Below are 13,189 nucleotides of genomic sequence, written 5' to 3'. Positions count from 1 at the left end.
CCCGTTTGCCTGGACTCACTATATTCATAAAAAAGTCTGAGACCAGAGCTCAAGGTGATGGGAGAGGCTGTGACGGTGAGCCAGTTGGAACAGCCTTGTCTGATGACTGTATTATTTATGGCAGAGCACCACCTTGGTGGGTTTCACAAGTCAAGCTCATGTCTTCCTAGAAGAGCCTTTTAGGTCATTGACTCAGGCTAACAAGCATTTATTAAGCAGCTGCTGTGTACAGTTGCATGTGGCTCAGACCACCCTTACACCTTATATCATTTGCTTGGGCCACCCAGCTTAGATTGTGAGGCAGAATCTAGTGTCCCTGCTGTTACAGTACCACTCAGGTTTCTGTCCAAGTCTCACATGGGACTCTGCTCTGGCATTTGTGCCTTTCTCAAGCTTTCATTTTTTTTTTTCTGGGAATGACTTGTAGCCTCACATCTCCATCCTTAGCAGGTCCTAATGGACAGCTTTCCCTCGGCCCGGTGCCCCAATCAGAACCACCGCTTCTCTCCTCCAGGGCACTTCGGAGAACTCGTATCAATGGAGACAACCGCCTCTAGACTTCACCGCGCTGGCCTTTGAGAATTAGGCGGGTTTGAGCAGCAGATGCCTCGTGGAATTCTGTGAACTGGCCCTTCCTTCAGGCAGCCCTCCTGGTTCTCTGCCCCATGTTCCGGCAGAGATCCGCCACACAAACACCAAGCCATTGTTCAGCTGTTGTACTGTCGTGAGTCTGTTCACTCTTGTCCATGGTAAAGGCAAGAAGACTATACCATGCCTGGCATTGAGCACAAACATCTTGTCTCGGCTCCCCAGAGACTGGTGCTCTCATCTCACCTCTCCTGGCAAGGACGGGGCCCTTGTCCCGGCTCCCTCGCTCACAGGGAGCGTGGGCGGGTCAGTCACCTATGCCACTAACAGAGCGCCCGGGGCTCTGAGGAGCATGGACAGATTCGGAGACTGACCGAGGGGCTGACTGCTGTCTTTGCTGGTTCCTGAAGGGACCCACAAAGACCCCCAAGAACAAAGTTTACATCCTCCTGTAGCTTTAAAACCACAAATGAACAGCATGAGAGGGCTAATGTTCCTGAGTGGTTTGTCCCCTGACTGATCCAAGCCCGACTTGATGGTTGCCTTCTTAGTGAGGCTGAACCCCGCAGGGGCATCTGTGCTGAATATTTTACTCGGGAAGTGGGACAAGAAAGGCGATACTGCAGACATAGCAATGTGCCCTGGAACACTAACCCTCTTTCAGGATGGAATGCTCTCCTGAAGTTAAAACATGTTACAAACAGCAGTATTATTTTTTCTTCTAAATTGTATTGTAACTAAGTTATTTACTCCCCCCCCCCAATACTGTTCCTGTTATCACAAGTAAACCCCTAAAGCAGGTGGCATTTAAAAATAAGACCTCTGCCAACTACCCACGTGCACCTCCTGAGTTGGCTGAGGGCCAGCTGAGATGCTCAGAGGTGGCTGGTTGGGGGGCCTTTGAGAAGTCACTTAGTCAGTGTCAGTGACAGTGCCAGAAGAGGCTGGGGAAAAGAGCTGACTCGAAAAAATTTTAAGGGAAAGGGGTCACATTTTAGGATTCTTAAGTTTTTTAGGCATGAAAAGGGAATTTGGAGTTATAGTCATCAAGAGCAACAGAGAACATTGGGAAATCCCTATGTCTGATGTTGAATGGCCAGGAAGGCATCTATGAGGTTGAACTAGCAGCTTGGCTACTGTGGTTTTTGTTATCGACTTGGAATGATTGACTTTCTGGCCCCAAGGAGAAAGCCTTCCCTCAGACCTGAACAAAAGAGACAGGCTACCTTGGGTGGGGAGAAGAGACACTGTAGAACCTACAACTGACGCCTCTTGTCCTGGGTGTGAGAAATCAGTGCTTGCCCTGGGGCAAGAGCTCGGAGGAAGCTCGGCCCTCAGCCAGACGCCTTCCTTCAGCACAGGCAAACCTGCCACCCCCAATTTTGGGTTCTCAGGACCCCCGACTACCAAATAAAAATGCTTCACGCAATTCCACCCTCTGCCCCCATACCCCTCCCACCCCACATTGGTGTATTCTTTATGGAGGCAAGGGGAAATGGGAAGCTATTAGCACTTAGTCACCTATACTGAGCTTTAGGCAGTAAGCAAAGATGATGTTATCAGATAATTTGGAGATACAGGGTGTCCTAAAAGTCTTAGTGCTGTTGTAAAGTACTAAAGCAAGTTTAGTAAATTAAAATTAAAGTTTTAGTAGCTTACAATGGCACTAAGATTTTGGGGACATCCTATATTGTCAAAGATCTATACTACAGCTTCTTTTTGCCCAACTGTGTCTATCATTCCCCTTAAAGTGGTAGGGAGAGAAGGCAGTTAAGCAGGGAAGGTTCCAATTTCTTATTTCAAAACTTTCATTCAGACAAGCTATTCCCATAAGGCCAGCAACCCAGGAGATCTATCTTCTGTCAGGTTGTAAAGAAATTTAGTAACTCTTATCTCTCCTGTTCCCCCTGAACCCTGTCCTCAAAAGGCCCCAAGCTGCTCTGAAAGCAGACCTATCTCTGGCTAGACTGCTGCTGAGCAAGTATTTCATAAACTATCTCCCATCTCAATCTCATGTTTCAACAGTTTACATATAAGCCTAGGCAAGACTTCAAATAGTCAATGTAGTATGAATTCCTAAAGCTCAAGACATACGTGTTCCCTAGAAATAGGAATATTTAAAGAGAAACTAAATCTGTCCAGGGAGATGATGTTTTTATTAATCAACCGCAGGAGGCATAAAAATCACCATAAAGAAAAACAATTTGAACTCCAATTTAAAAAAAAAATACCTGTTTTACAAGTGTTTCATTGGAACTTAGTATATGAATTGATGTTGGTTCTTGATGCCATCATCACCCTGTTCTTCTCCAAAACAAGATTGACCCTCCAAAAAAGGACTTCCCTTAACCTATGGTGCCTGTAAGAGGCATTATTTTGCAGAGATTTGGGAAAAAAGTTATTGGGAGTACTTAAGGTCACCGAGCCAAAAGCATGAGGAAGGACCTTGGTTGGACGTCCATCTGTCAGCCCTCACCAGTTTTTCTTTCTGGGCTGTATTGGAAACATATGGTCTAGTCCACCCAAAGGGGAAGAGAACGCTGTTATTCATAGGTGGGACTGAAACAAAAAACTTTACATTTGTTGTCTCCTGGAGGGCATTAAATGACTGGGCATCAGGCAGAGTGATCCCTCCCATTGTTCCCATAAAAAAGGCGGCCTAGGCCACCTCATGGCAGCAAAACCCAGCCTTGTAGTCTGTACACATTACTGTGTAGGAGTCTGTTTCCAATTCTCTTGGGTTTTTAAAATGCATTGATTCTGGGTTTCCATTCTATTACTATTTTGGTTTAAATATTAGAAAAATGGTAACATCTTTGATGCCATGAGAGCTTTTTCTGATTAGTAAATGGCGAGGATGGACAGTGGTGTGTACCATTGTCAAGTCTACTTCATTACAAAATGTACTTTGTTCATTTATTCTGACAAGTTTAGTTTTTATGAATAAATACCTCAGTTTATTAGCAAGCTTTCTTTATAGTATATATTTTATCAAAGGGATGAGATGAAGTCATTTCTTTGAGCCTCTCAAGTAATGGCTGAATTTGTGACTTGTCTTTTACTAGAATGTTATGTTTCTAAAGAGAACATAATCTCAATTCTAAGTTAAAATTTTAAAACTTTCCATTCAATAATAGTCTCCTTTTACTTCAGGTGAATAGCAAAATTAAGCGGTCCAACTGAGCCCAGAGACATGGGACACATCTACAATACTGCTCTAAACTCATATCCTCGACTTGAACTCATTCAGCTAATTCAGTGGACCCTTTGGTCACTTTTCAGGAGGATCCATTCCCTGAAGCAACAGCTACATTTTCACCACCAGACTCCTGGGATACCGGAGAAGACTGGTTCTGGGGTGGTTATATATTATTCCCTTTTCAACTGCTGTTTTCATTCAAGACTAATTTAGTTGTTGTGAGGTGTGAACGACGATTCCCGAGGTGGTGAACAAGGGTTTGGGGGTGGGCAGAGAAGACTTTTCTTTGTAGCACCAATAGTAAGAGGAATAAAGTAAAGCCATTCTGACCAGGGCCTCGGGAACTTAAAAGGAAGGACCAGGACTCTTCTGTTCTTACTCAAGCTTTTTTTCTCTGCTCTTTCAACAAAAGCAGCAATTTCACATCTAGTTTGTGATTAAGGCAACTCAGCTTGGCATGAGAGAACTAGGTTATGTCTGGAATAGAGGCTTTCCTTGGTAGACATGCATCGTCTAGCAGATGATGTTTGGACAGGCTTTTACTCTCCCCTTTAAAAAAAGAAAATCAAACTATAGAAATTAGCAAAATCTGCCTAGGCTGCTGCTGCTGCTGCTGCTGCAGCAACATAACATGGAGGCAGTTGTTGGGACTAAATTGAGGCCGCTTTCAGATTCCTTATGCATTATTCCATGTCAAGTGACATGATGTCATTAATGGGTTTGGTACAGTTTGGCCTAGTTTATTTAAGAATTCAAAATCTTTGGGGGAAGTCACATGTTGCAACTACACATAGAAACCAGAACAACAGTTGATAAGAGTTCGGTTAGATCATTTGCTAATATCCCACTTACCTATAAATTCAGACTCCCTTCATAGAAAAAAATCTGTGAATATGAGAATTGTTTTATGTATTTTATTTAGGATTAATCAAGATCTGAAGTACCATTTAGAACCATTTCAAACTATACAAACAATTTTTCTTTTTCCCTCCTTACATCAAATCCACATATACAAGATTTAGGGAAATAACACAATGTACTTCTTAGAAGGAGCAGTAGTGCTAATAAGGAGTGCTAGCCCTTGAGACCAACTGTAGGTAAATTTTGCACTCACGTGAGCCACTATAAGCAATAGCAATAACCATAGCCCCAGTCTAAGGCAGGTTTTAGATTTTAAAAAAATGTTTATCCCCAGTTTAAAAAAAAAAAATTTCACATGTAAGGCTAAATTAACATGTGCTTTAGCCTCCCCTAGTTTTTCCACTGGACCCTACCCCCCACCCTATCCCTGGCTATCTTCTAGAATCTTAAGGCCTGTTTCTACAATATGTGAAATCCACATATTGAGTCCACAAGGCTAGTTCTTTACCTTTAGACAAGTAACCAGAAACAGGTCCATTTTGAACTGTTGATTTCATCAAAGTGAATTGTTTTCAAATCCAGTTTATTTCTCAGCAGTGGTCAGTCTTACAATAGCAAAATCTTTACAATCTTTTTCAAAATCTCTTCCTGCAGCATATAAGGAACAAAGTGCTTATACCTCAAATTAGCAGGAGAGAGAAAGAATTGGGCTGTTCTCAGGAAGTTACCTGTAGGTCACTGGCAAAAACAACTGGTTTTTACAAAGAGTATGCTTAATAACAGTCTCAATGAACAATCTACAGGGGGAGAGGAGATGCTGGCATGTTTTCATTTTTTAAATAACAGTCACATAACATACCACTTCTCCTGGCACAACTGAACAAAGCTCTTGCTTATGGACAAAGCAGGAACTACAAATGTGCCAAAGATTAACTGTGTCTCTTCTTTAATTCTCACCTGAAAAACAGTTGGGCTGATTATCGGGTTAAGCATTTGGGGTGTAAAACCACACTCTTCCTGGTTCTAGTCTATCATTTATAATAGGATATACCTCCGTTTTCCAGCAGACTGCAAACATGGCATAGTGTTATATGGACAGGAAGCAGAGATAAAACCATTTTTGAAATATAAATTATAGAGTTCTTAGGCACCATGTGAGTAGTTAACACTTAAAAATGTGGCTCTGCCTGGGAGGGGGAGGAGAATCCACATTTATTGTGAACAGCTTTTATCCTAGATTTTGGCCCTGTTGATTCTACTTATGTCATCAAAATTTCCTGCCTCATTCTTTTTTTTTTTTTTTTTTTTTTTAAAACAAGATTTGGGGAAACAAAGGGCACAAAAAGATGAAAAGGCTTTCATTGCAGTAACTAAGACAAACCATTTCTTTTCTCCTCCCTCTCCCTTTCTCTCCTAGTCTTTCTCCTTCTCTCCCTTTCTCCCTCCTCTTACTCGATTCTTTTTTCTGAAAAACTACACCCAAACAAGATTTAATTAAAACCTTTGACAACTTATTCTTGGTTGCCTTTGAACTTCTCCCAGAACGATGATTTCACCAAAGCCATTGGAAAGCAGATATGTTTCCAGATTTTAATGAAAATGCCTGATATTAACTCTTTGACCAGGCAAAGAAAATATTCAGGCCCAAACAAAACTTTGACTTCAGAAATGATTTTCCCTACAAGCCTTTTCACTCATACCAAAAACAAATAAAAAACAAAACGAAACAAACAAAAAAAACCTGTTAAAGAATCCACAGCAACTCAGTCCTTACAACAGTCATTCTTTCCACATCAGTAATTGGTAATTATTTTTGGCAATCAAGGCTCTCTCTGTGTACCTGGGCCAAAAAGACAGAAAAGTGCAAGCTAAATTCTGTTACCAATTTACATTGTTCACTCAGGGCACTGGGAATGTATTGAAATTGATAAAGTGGAGGGAAAAATCCAATTCTAATCCCTAGAAGAAAACTAATAATTATGTTAACCTATATAAAGACGACTTCTTTTAAGAATGGTCATATTGCATGGGACCCCTTTTTCAAATAACAACCAATTATCTAGTCAAATACTCATTAATCTATTTTAAAAATTAAAACTGTGTTAATGCTAACAAAAGTTAGGTATTTTTTTCTTCTCATTTAACATGACTAGCCTGACTACAAGATATACTCTGAGCAGAAACTGATTAACTATTAAAGACTGTGTTGTAATCTTCACATATAACTGCATAAATAATCCAAGTAATTCCCCTGATGTATCCACTTTATTTAGATTTCTCCACTATTAAAAATTTTTCCACAACCTGAATGCAACTTGCCAAATTATACATGGACTACAGAAAACAGGATGGGGCCTAGGTTATTAAAATGTCTGCTCTCTGAAAGTAAAGTTAAACTTTTTATAGACAGTTGCTATCTTCAACATCTGATTATTATAAATGCTCCAGAATATTATTTCTTGGGTTTGTATTCAATTATCTGTACACATTAGCTTTATCAAATAAAAGTTCCTAATGGGTTCTCTGCATTCAAAAGGAATAAAAGGAGGCTGGGCTTCCAGTCACATTTATTACCAGAGTCTGGAAAAGTAACATCTCTGCAGAAGGGAGGTTATTTGAGTGAAAGTGATGCAAATCTGGGTGGGTACCACTTTTCCTTAGTTTCTTGCATGATAGTGTGTTAATGAAAGTCTCTTATTTCTTATGAATGACACCTGAAATGCTTTTCTTGCATTTCTGCTTGGACAAAATCACAAAGTGTGTGTGGGGGTGACCAGTGCATTGCAGAAATCTAATGAGCTGTCAGCAGTACACACATCTATTTGAGGGAAGTGACCCTACTGAATATTGCCCTCTGCTCTACATGGTCCAGTTAGAACTTAACCAACCATACACTAAAATCTGGACTTTTTAAACATACATTAAGAAAATGTCACACTTGGCTTTACAGCAACATAGCTTTTGTAGAGTCAAGGGTTTTGCAGTGCTTTATAAAAACTTTCTCTAAGTTCTTTTTTATCCCTTGGGGACTGACCACCTGAGTTGACCATAAAACACTAATGCTACTAACCCCAATTAAACTCTTTTGGTCCATTAAGAGGGAAGGAAGAGAAAAGCTGATAGGGTATAAGACTGGTTATCTTGGAGAAGTGGGATTATTCACATACCTAAAGTTATATTCTGACACCCAGAGGAGAGAGATAATAGAAGTGATGTCCAAGAAGCTGGAGGAGAATGGAAGAGAAATGCTAGCCATTATCTGCTCCCTCAATGAATGAGCCTACCATTTGCCAGGATGACAGCCTGGAGAAATTTCTAGGACAGAATCCCAGGCAAAGAGTAAGAATAACTACCCACTTACTTGAAACCAAGGAAAGATCTGATGCTTTAAACTGAGTTTTTTTGTCCTCAGAAAATAGTGCAAATAATCAAGCACATTATGAATAAATCAGGACCAGAGTCTTAAGTTATGAATTAAGGGATCCAGTATTAGAAATGAGGCGGCACTCAAAGAAGCAGTCTAACTATTAGTGCATTCAACTAACAACAAAAAAGTCAAAAGTGCTAAAAGATCAGATTTCAGTAATCTATTAAAAAAAAACTATTTAAAAATGAGAACTCAAAGCACAAATCTTTTCTACAATCAAAACTTCAAACAATCAAAAGTATGAAAAACATACCATATTATTCCTTTCCTTCAGCATAGATCTGGTTTCATCTATAAAAACTGGATCTTTATCTTCATGTAAAAAAAATTTAAACACTAAAAAAAAAAAGGTAATAAGAAACTTAAATAATCTTACTATCTAAAGTCCAAGTGCATACTGAGAAAAGAAAGGTTAGTCAGCTTTAAACATTTTTTCCTCAAGACAGACCAATTCTACTCTCAGTTATATTCCCAATTCAGAAGACTGCCTTCACTTAGAAGATAACACTTCAGCTACATGCAAAATTGTGGCAATGTGTCCCAGGATACCACAGTGGTTGCTGGCAGGACCATTAAACCTAGACTCCATGAACCCATTTTTGATTCCAATTTTTCTATTTGGTTTTGGTTTCTCCTAAAGTGTGTACCTAAAATACTGGGCCATACAACATTTTTAATGAAGACCATTTTAAGTATATGGATTTGAGATCAAACTACTTTCTTCGTTGCTTATGTATTGCTTATATAAAATTTTCTGCAATAAATAAATATCAAATCATATTTAAATATACTGAGATAACAAGGATATGAGCAGAATGTGGATCTTTTCTGCTTCCCTGGGATTTCTCTTTCAGCTTTCCTTCCTGATTCTCTTACTGTGCTAACTATGCAGTTATTAGATCATAGCTGTCTAAATAGGTTAATGCATATGAAAAAAGTTTACACTATTAAAAATATCCTAAATCTTCCACTCAACTTTTTTCTGCAAGGGACCTTCATGTATAATGAATAATTTTCATGTCCATAATGTATTCTGTGAACCTTGCCTGAATATGCTTACCACACCGCAATTTTCTAGTACTGTTTTTTTTTTTTCCCATCTGTGTTAGGATTATACATTTAATATGCCTTCTAATAAAACAAACAAAAAAAATTCTCCAGCAAAAACTCTATAGCTAATACATGAAGAAACTATGGGCGTGATCATATTTCAAGGCTTGTCACTTTGGAAGTGAGATTCCTGAGTGGGATACTTCCAACAATGGCCTTCTCTTTGTCTCTTCCCCAGTCATGTTCAATGTACAAAGACATTCATTTCTAATGCATGAGTTTTTTTCCCTTAATAATCTAGGCTATTCATTTACTAAATGCACATAGCATGTACATTTTACAGGGTAATAGCAAATATTTGTATTGTATATGTACATAAATACTAGAGAAAAATGATTATTTGTTCTCTGCAGGAAGCTACTACTCACAAATCCATGCTCTTGACATAATATCCAACACAATCCATCAGTGTCATACCAATGTCATATCCAACGAGTGTGTATAATGACAGAATTCTAAGCCTAGGTAAAATTGCCAGATCAAAAAAAAATTAGGCTCCAGAAGAAATAGTATGGATTCCAAAGAGAGAGTTCTTCAAGACCACAGAATAAAATGTCCCTTTGCCTCCAGAAAAGGCATCTATCTGCTATAAGCCAATTTAATGCTGTGGCTGGCAACACGTGCTCCCAAAGTACTCATGTAAGAGAGTAAGGGGTAAAGGGAGAGCATGCTTGACTTCTGCTAAAGAGCCACAGTTCATGCCCCTCAATTTCCAACATAATTCATTTTAAGCTTTTACTTGCCTATTTTCAGCTGACTGCACCACATAGGCCCAGACATTTATCTTTCAGGTTGTTTTCCTGTGTCTTTTGTGTTTTACTCTAGACCTGAAGTCCTGTGACTTGATCTCCCTCATTCTTCCCTAAAGAGCTGGCAGTCATTCCCAATGGCGTTTCTGCAGAAGTGACCATCAGACTTGGCATCAGACTACTTCACTCCAGGTTCCCTTCTGTTAGCTGTGTGACTTTAGACAAATTACTTTAACTCTTGTGGCTTTAATCTTATCTGTAAAATAAGAGAACTGGATGATTTCTGACATCCTTTCTAACTCTGACATTGCAAGTTAGTCTTGCAAGCTAATTAAAGATACTTTCAAATATTTCCACTCATAACATGGAAATTGCTACTTACATTAGAAGATCTTTATGTGAATAAAAAAAGATGGTACATTCAAAAAATTATTCCACATTTCAAAAGGTATAATTTCCAAAAATGCCAAAGTTTCAAGGTAGGCAAAAATGACAAACTAGAGATTAAAATTAAATAAACCATATTATTTTACAAGTTAAGGGGAACATTTTAAAAATTGATACTTAATGATTTCTGACCTTATTCTTTTAAGTCTTATGCATTCACTGAGAGAGAGGACTAGTAGAACTCATGGTTACAATAAAAAGATAACTTTTATGATTTTATTGGGAAGCCTCATACAACTGATTTTAAATTGAAGACTATTCTCAACTCAAATAACTAAGAAAGTTAATCTCTTCTCATTCTCGGTTTCCTTACTGGTAAAGCGGTGATCATGTTTGCCACATTTTATTCTTCCCAAGTTTGTATGAGGATTTAGAAATCAACATTTATAAAGTGCTTTAAATCCTCAAGTGAAAGGTGCTGTGTATAGTGGCTTTGTGCTTTTGTTTATAGATTTTTGTCTTTTTTTTTTCCCTCTAATACTGGAACATTTCTAACTTGAAGTAGTAAGCATTTGAGTACATATACCAGATTCAAAATCAAACACATTTTCATTTACTCCAATGATGGGAAAATAGTTAATTATCTAATCTAGAATTTTTCAGAAAAAGAAAAGTAAAAAATGTGGGGTTTTTTAAAACCTAGGGGGAAATGGCTATTCAGCTATTACTTCAGACAAGAAAATTGTTGCTTATGGACTTGCTGGTCAGAGATTGTTTAACAAAGCAGAATTATTTTCAGAAAGGGGTCCACAGAAAGGATTTCAGATAAAGTCTTAAATATACTGATGACATGCTCTCTAGATTCAATGCATTGTACCCTGATAAAAGACTTAAGAGTGGAGTAAATATAGTGATATCAACCTTCAGAGAACAGACACTAAACACAGAGAGAAAAAGGAAATGCATTGTTTTGCTAATCAGAAGTTTCTATGTAATGAACATGTTTATAATTTGATGTTTTATTAAATGTGTATAGGCAGATGTATATGTTAAAAAAGTTGGTTCTGTTGTACATGAATAAGAAATCTGAAATATTTTATCCATTGGAAGGCAAAGAAGAGGTCCTATATTGCGGGAGAAAGAATCTGACATGAACCCTGCTCTCCAGCTCAGCATCTCATCCTAAGTTGGCTGTGAAGAGCTCTGGTGTGACCAGTGAGTTCCCAACAGCTTCTCCCCAGTGTGCTTGGGTAAAAGTCTCACAGCAGCAGGCACTGAAACTGGCCCCTGCAGCAGAGGTTCAGATCTGACCCGTTCCATTTGACATCTTCCCATATTTGGCAGATCCTTCATAGCAATCAGTTTAAATTCAATCTGCTTCTGGAAAAAGAAAAAAAGAGATACATAAAATACATATTAGAACAGACTTCAAACACGTACATGTGAAAGTTTGAGCATTTTCAATGTAATTCCACATCCTTAAATTAAGAGCTTTTTGGAAGCCTTACTTCCAGGTTCAGCTCAATTTCAGACTGAGGGAGGAGAGCTGCTAGTTGGCTAAAATTCCAACATAGCAATCAGAATAGTTACAAGAAGCCTCTTCTGGCCTGATGACCATAGGCCCCTGGGCCGGGTACCTATGTCATGTTGTGTCCTTCAGAACACTCCTCTAAGATGAGCAAGCAGTCTAATTTTCTACTCAGATTTTTATTATAGCCTTCATCTTTGTTTTGCAATTTTTAGCCCTGAAAGTGAAGTAAACAAGAGCCTTTAAAAAAAAAACAAAGACCTTGGTATCTTCTTTACTGACCTTGACTGAAAAAGCATTCCCCAAACAGGCTTTTTAACAGATTATGGCGATTAAACTAATCAGTAACATTCTTTCCATGTTATTTGCCCTGGCCTATGGCAGCCATTTGGTGTCTTTGAGACATCCTCAAAAAAAGATCATTAAAATGTAGTACCTCTTCTTCCCCACCTCCACCACCTGAAATGCCACAAATCCCTTGTCATTCCACTGTTCTTTCTTGATTACAATAGAATCAAGATGATTAGGAATAGATCTGTAGATCACAGAACCTCTTGAAATTTGGAAAATGCACAGAGGAAGGCCCACCAAAACTGAGTCAGATTCTCAAGGTCACACAGGTAATAAAGATCAGAGGTGAGATTTGAATCTACATTTTCTTATTCCAAAGCCAGTGCTCTTTTCTGTACACCACACTGCCTTCCAAGTAGTAAAAGCTGTGAAGATACCAACATTTGCATTACAAATATAGGTAATATTGACAATGACAATAAAAACATGTTTTTCATTTCCTCATGTGTTGAAAGCTGAAGTGTTCATACTTGGAATCAGAAAAATATAGAAAAAAATAAAACTACAAAGGACCTGAAAGGTCACTTCTTTTTTCCAATATCAAATTGGACTTGATTTGCAAGGGAAACTTGGAATATTTTAGAGCAAATCTGTCAGATGAAAAGAGAAAAGACCTCCTTTACCATGATAACAGTTTTAAGACTTGAGGTTTTAAAAAAAATTTTTTAACACTATATCCTTTTATGTTGACTCACCAGTATTAGTACCACAATTAAGCACACTCACTATTACCACATCAAAGGTTACATAAAAAGTTGTCTATGTAGAAAAGTTATTTTATTGAGCATTATTTACTCACCCCACAAAGGAAAACTGGCAAAAACTCAAGCTATAATAAGAAGATGAAATACATTTACTATGACTAACAACACTGGGAAGGCTACATTATTACAGTAATATTGCTTATCATTTACTTTGCAGCAACCTTATAAAAAGATTGATTCAAGTATTAACGTCGTGTAACATCGTGTTTAGGCCATGCAACAAAA

The 13,189-nt window shown here is 38.3% G+C and overlaps 2 protein-coding genes across 19 annotated transcripts in view; one reads left to right on the top strand and one right to left on the bottom strand.

The window, feature by feature from the left end:
* The window catches only part of PLCG1 (phospholipase C gamma 1), a 64,605-nt gene extending 61,050 nt beyond the window's left edge, over window positions 1-3,555 (top strand). For all 5 annotated transcript variants that reach the window (XM_074292637.1, XM_074292640.1, XM_074292638.1 and 2 more), the window contains exon 34: window positions 515-3,555. In XM_074292637.1, the coding sequence (XP_074148738.1) occupies window positions 515-557 (43 nt within the window). In that variant the 3' untranslated portion in view covers window positions 558-3,555. The remainder of the gene's footprint in view (window positions 1-514) is intronic.
* Window positions 3,556-4,687: 1,132 nt separating this feature from the next.
* The window catches only part of ZHX3 (zinc fingers and homeoboxes 3), a 156,610-nt gene continuing 148,108 nt past the window's right edge, over window positions 4,688-13,189 (bottom strand). For 13 of the 14 annotated variants that reach the window (XM_074292647.1, XM_074292652.1, XM_074292644.1 and 10 more), the window contains one exon: window positions 4,688-11,701. In XM_074292647.1, coding sequence (XP_074148748.1) covers window positions 11,691-11,701 — 11 coding nt within the window. In that variant the 3' untranslated portion in view covers window positions 4,688-11,690. The remainder of the gene's footprint in view (window positions 11,702-13,189) is intronic. The other variant, XM_074292656.1, reaches the window with a different exon arrangement.

This window comes from Sminthopsis crassicaudata, chromosome 2 (genome assembly GCF_048593235.1).
Source record: "Sminthopsis crassicaudata isolate SCR6 chromosome 2, ASM4859323v1, whole genome shotgun sequence".
Taxonomy (NCBI): domain Eukaryota; kingdom Metazoa; phylum Chordata; class Mammalia; order Dasyuromorphia; family Dasyuridae; genus Sminthopsis; species Sminthopsis crassicaudata.
Note: the sequence above shows the minus strand (reverse complement) of the source record. Positions and strands in the feature narration are given on the sequence as shown.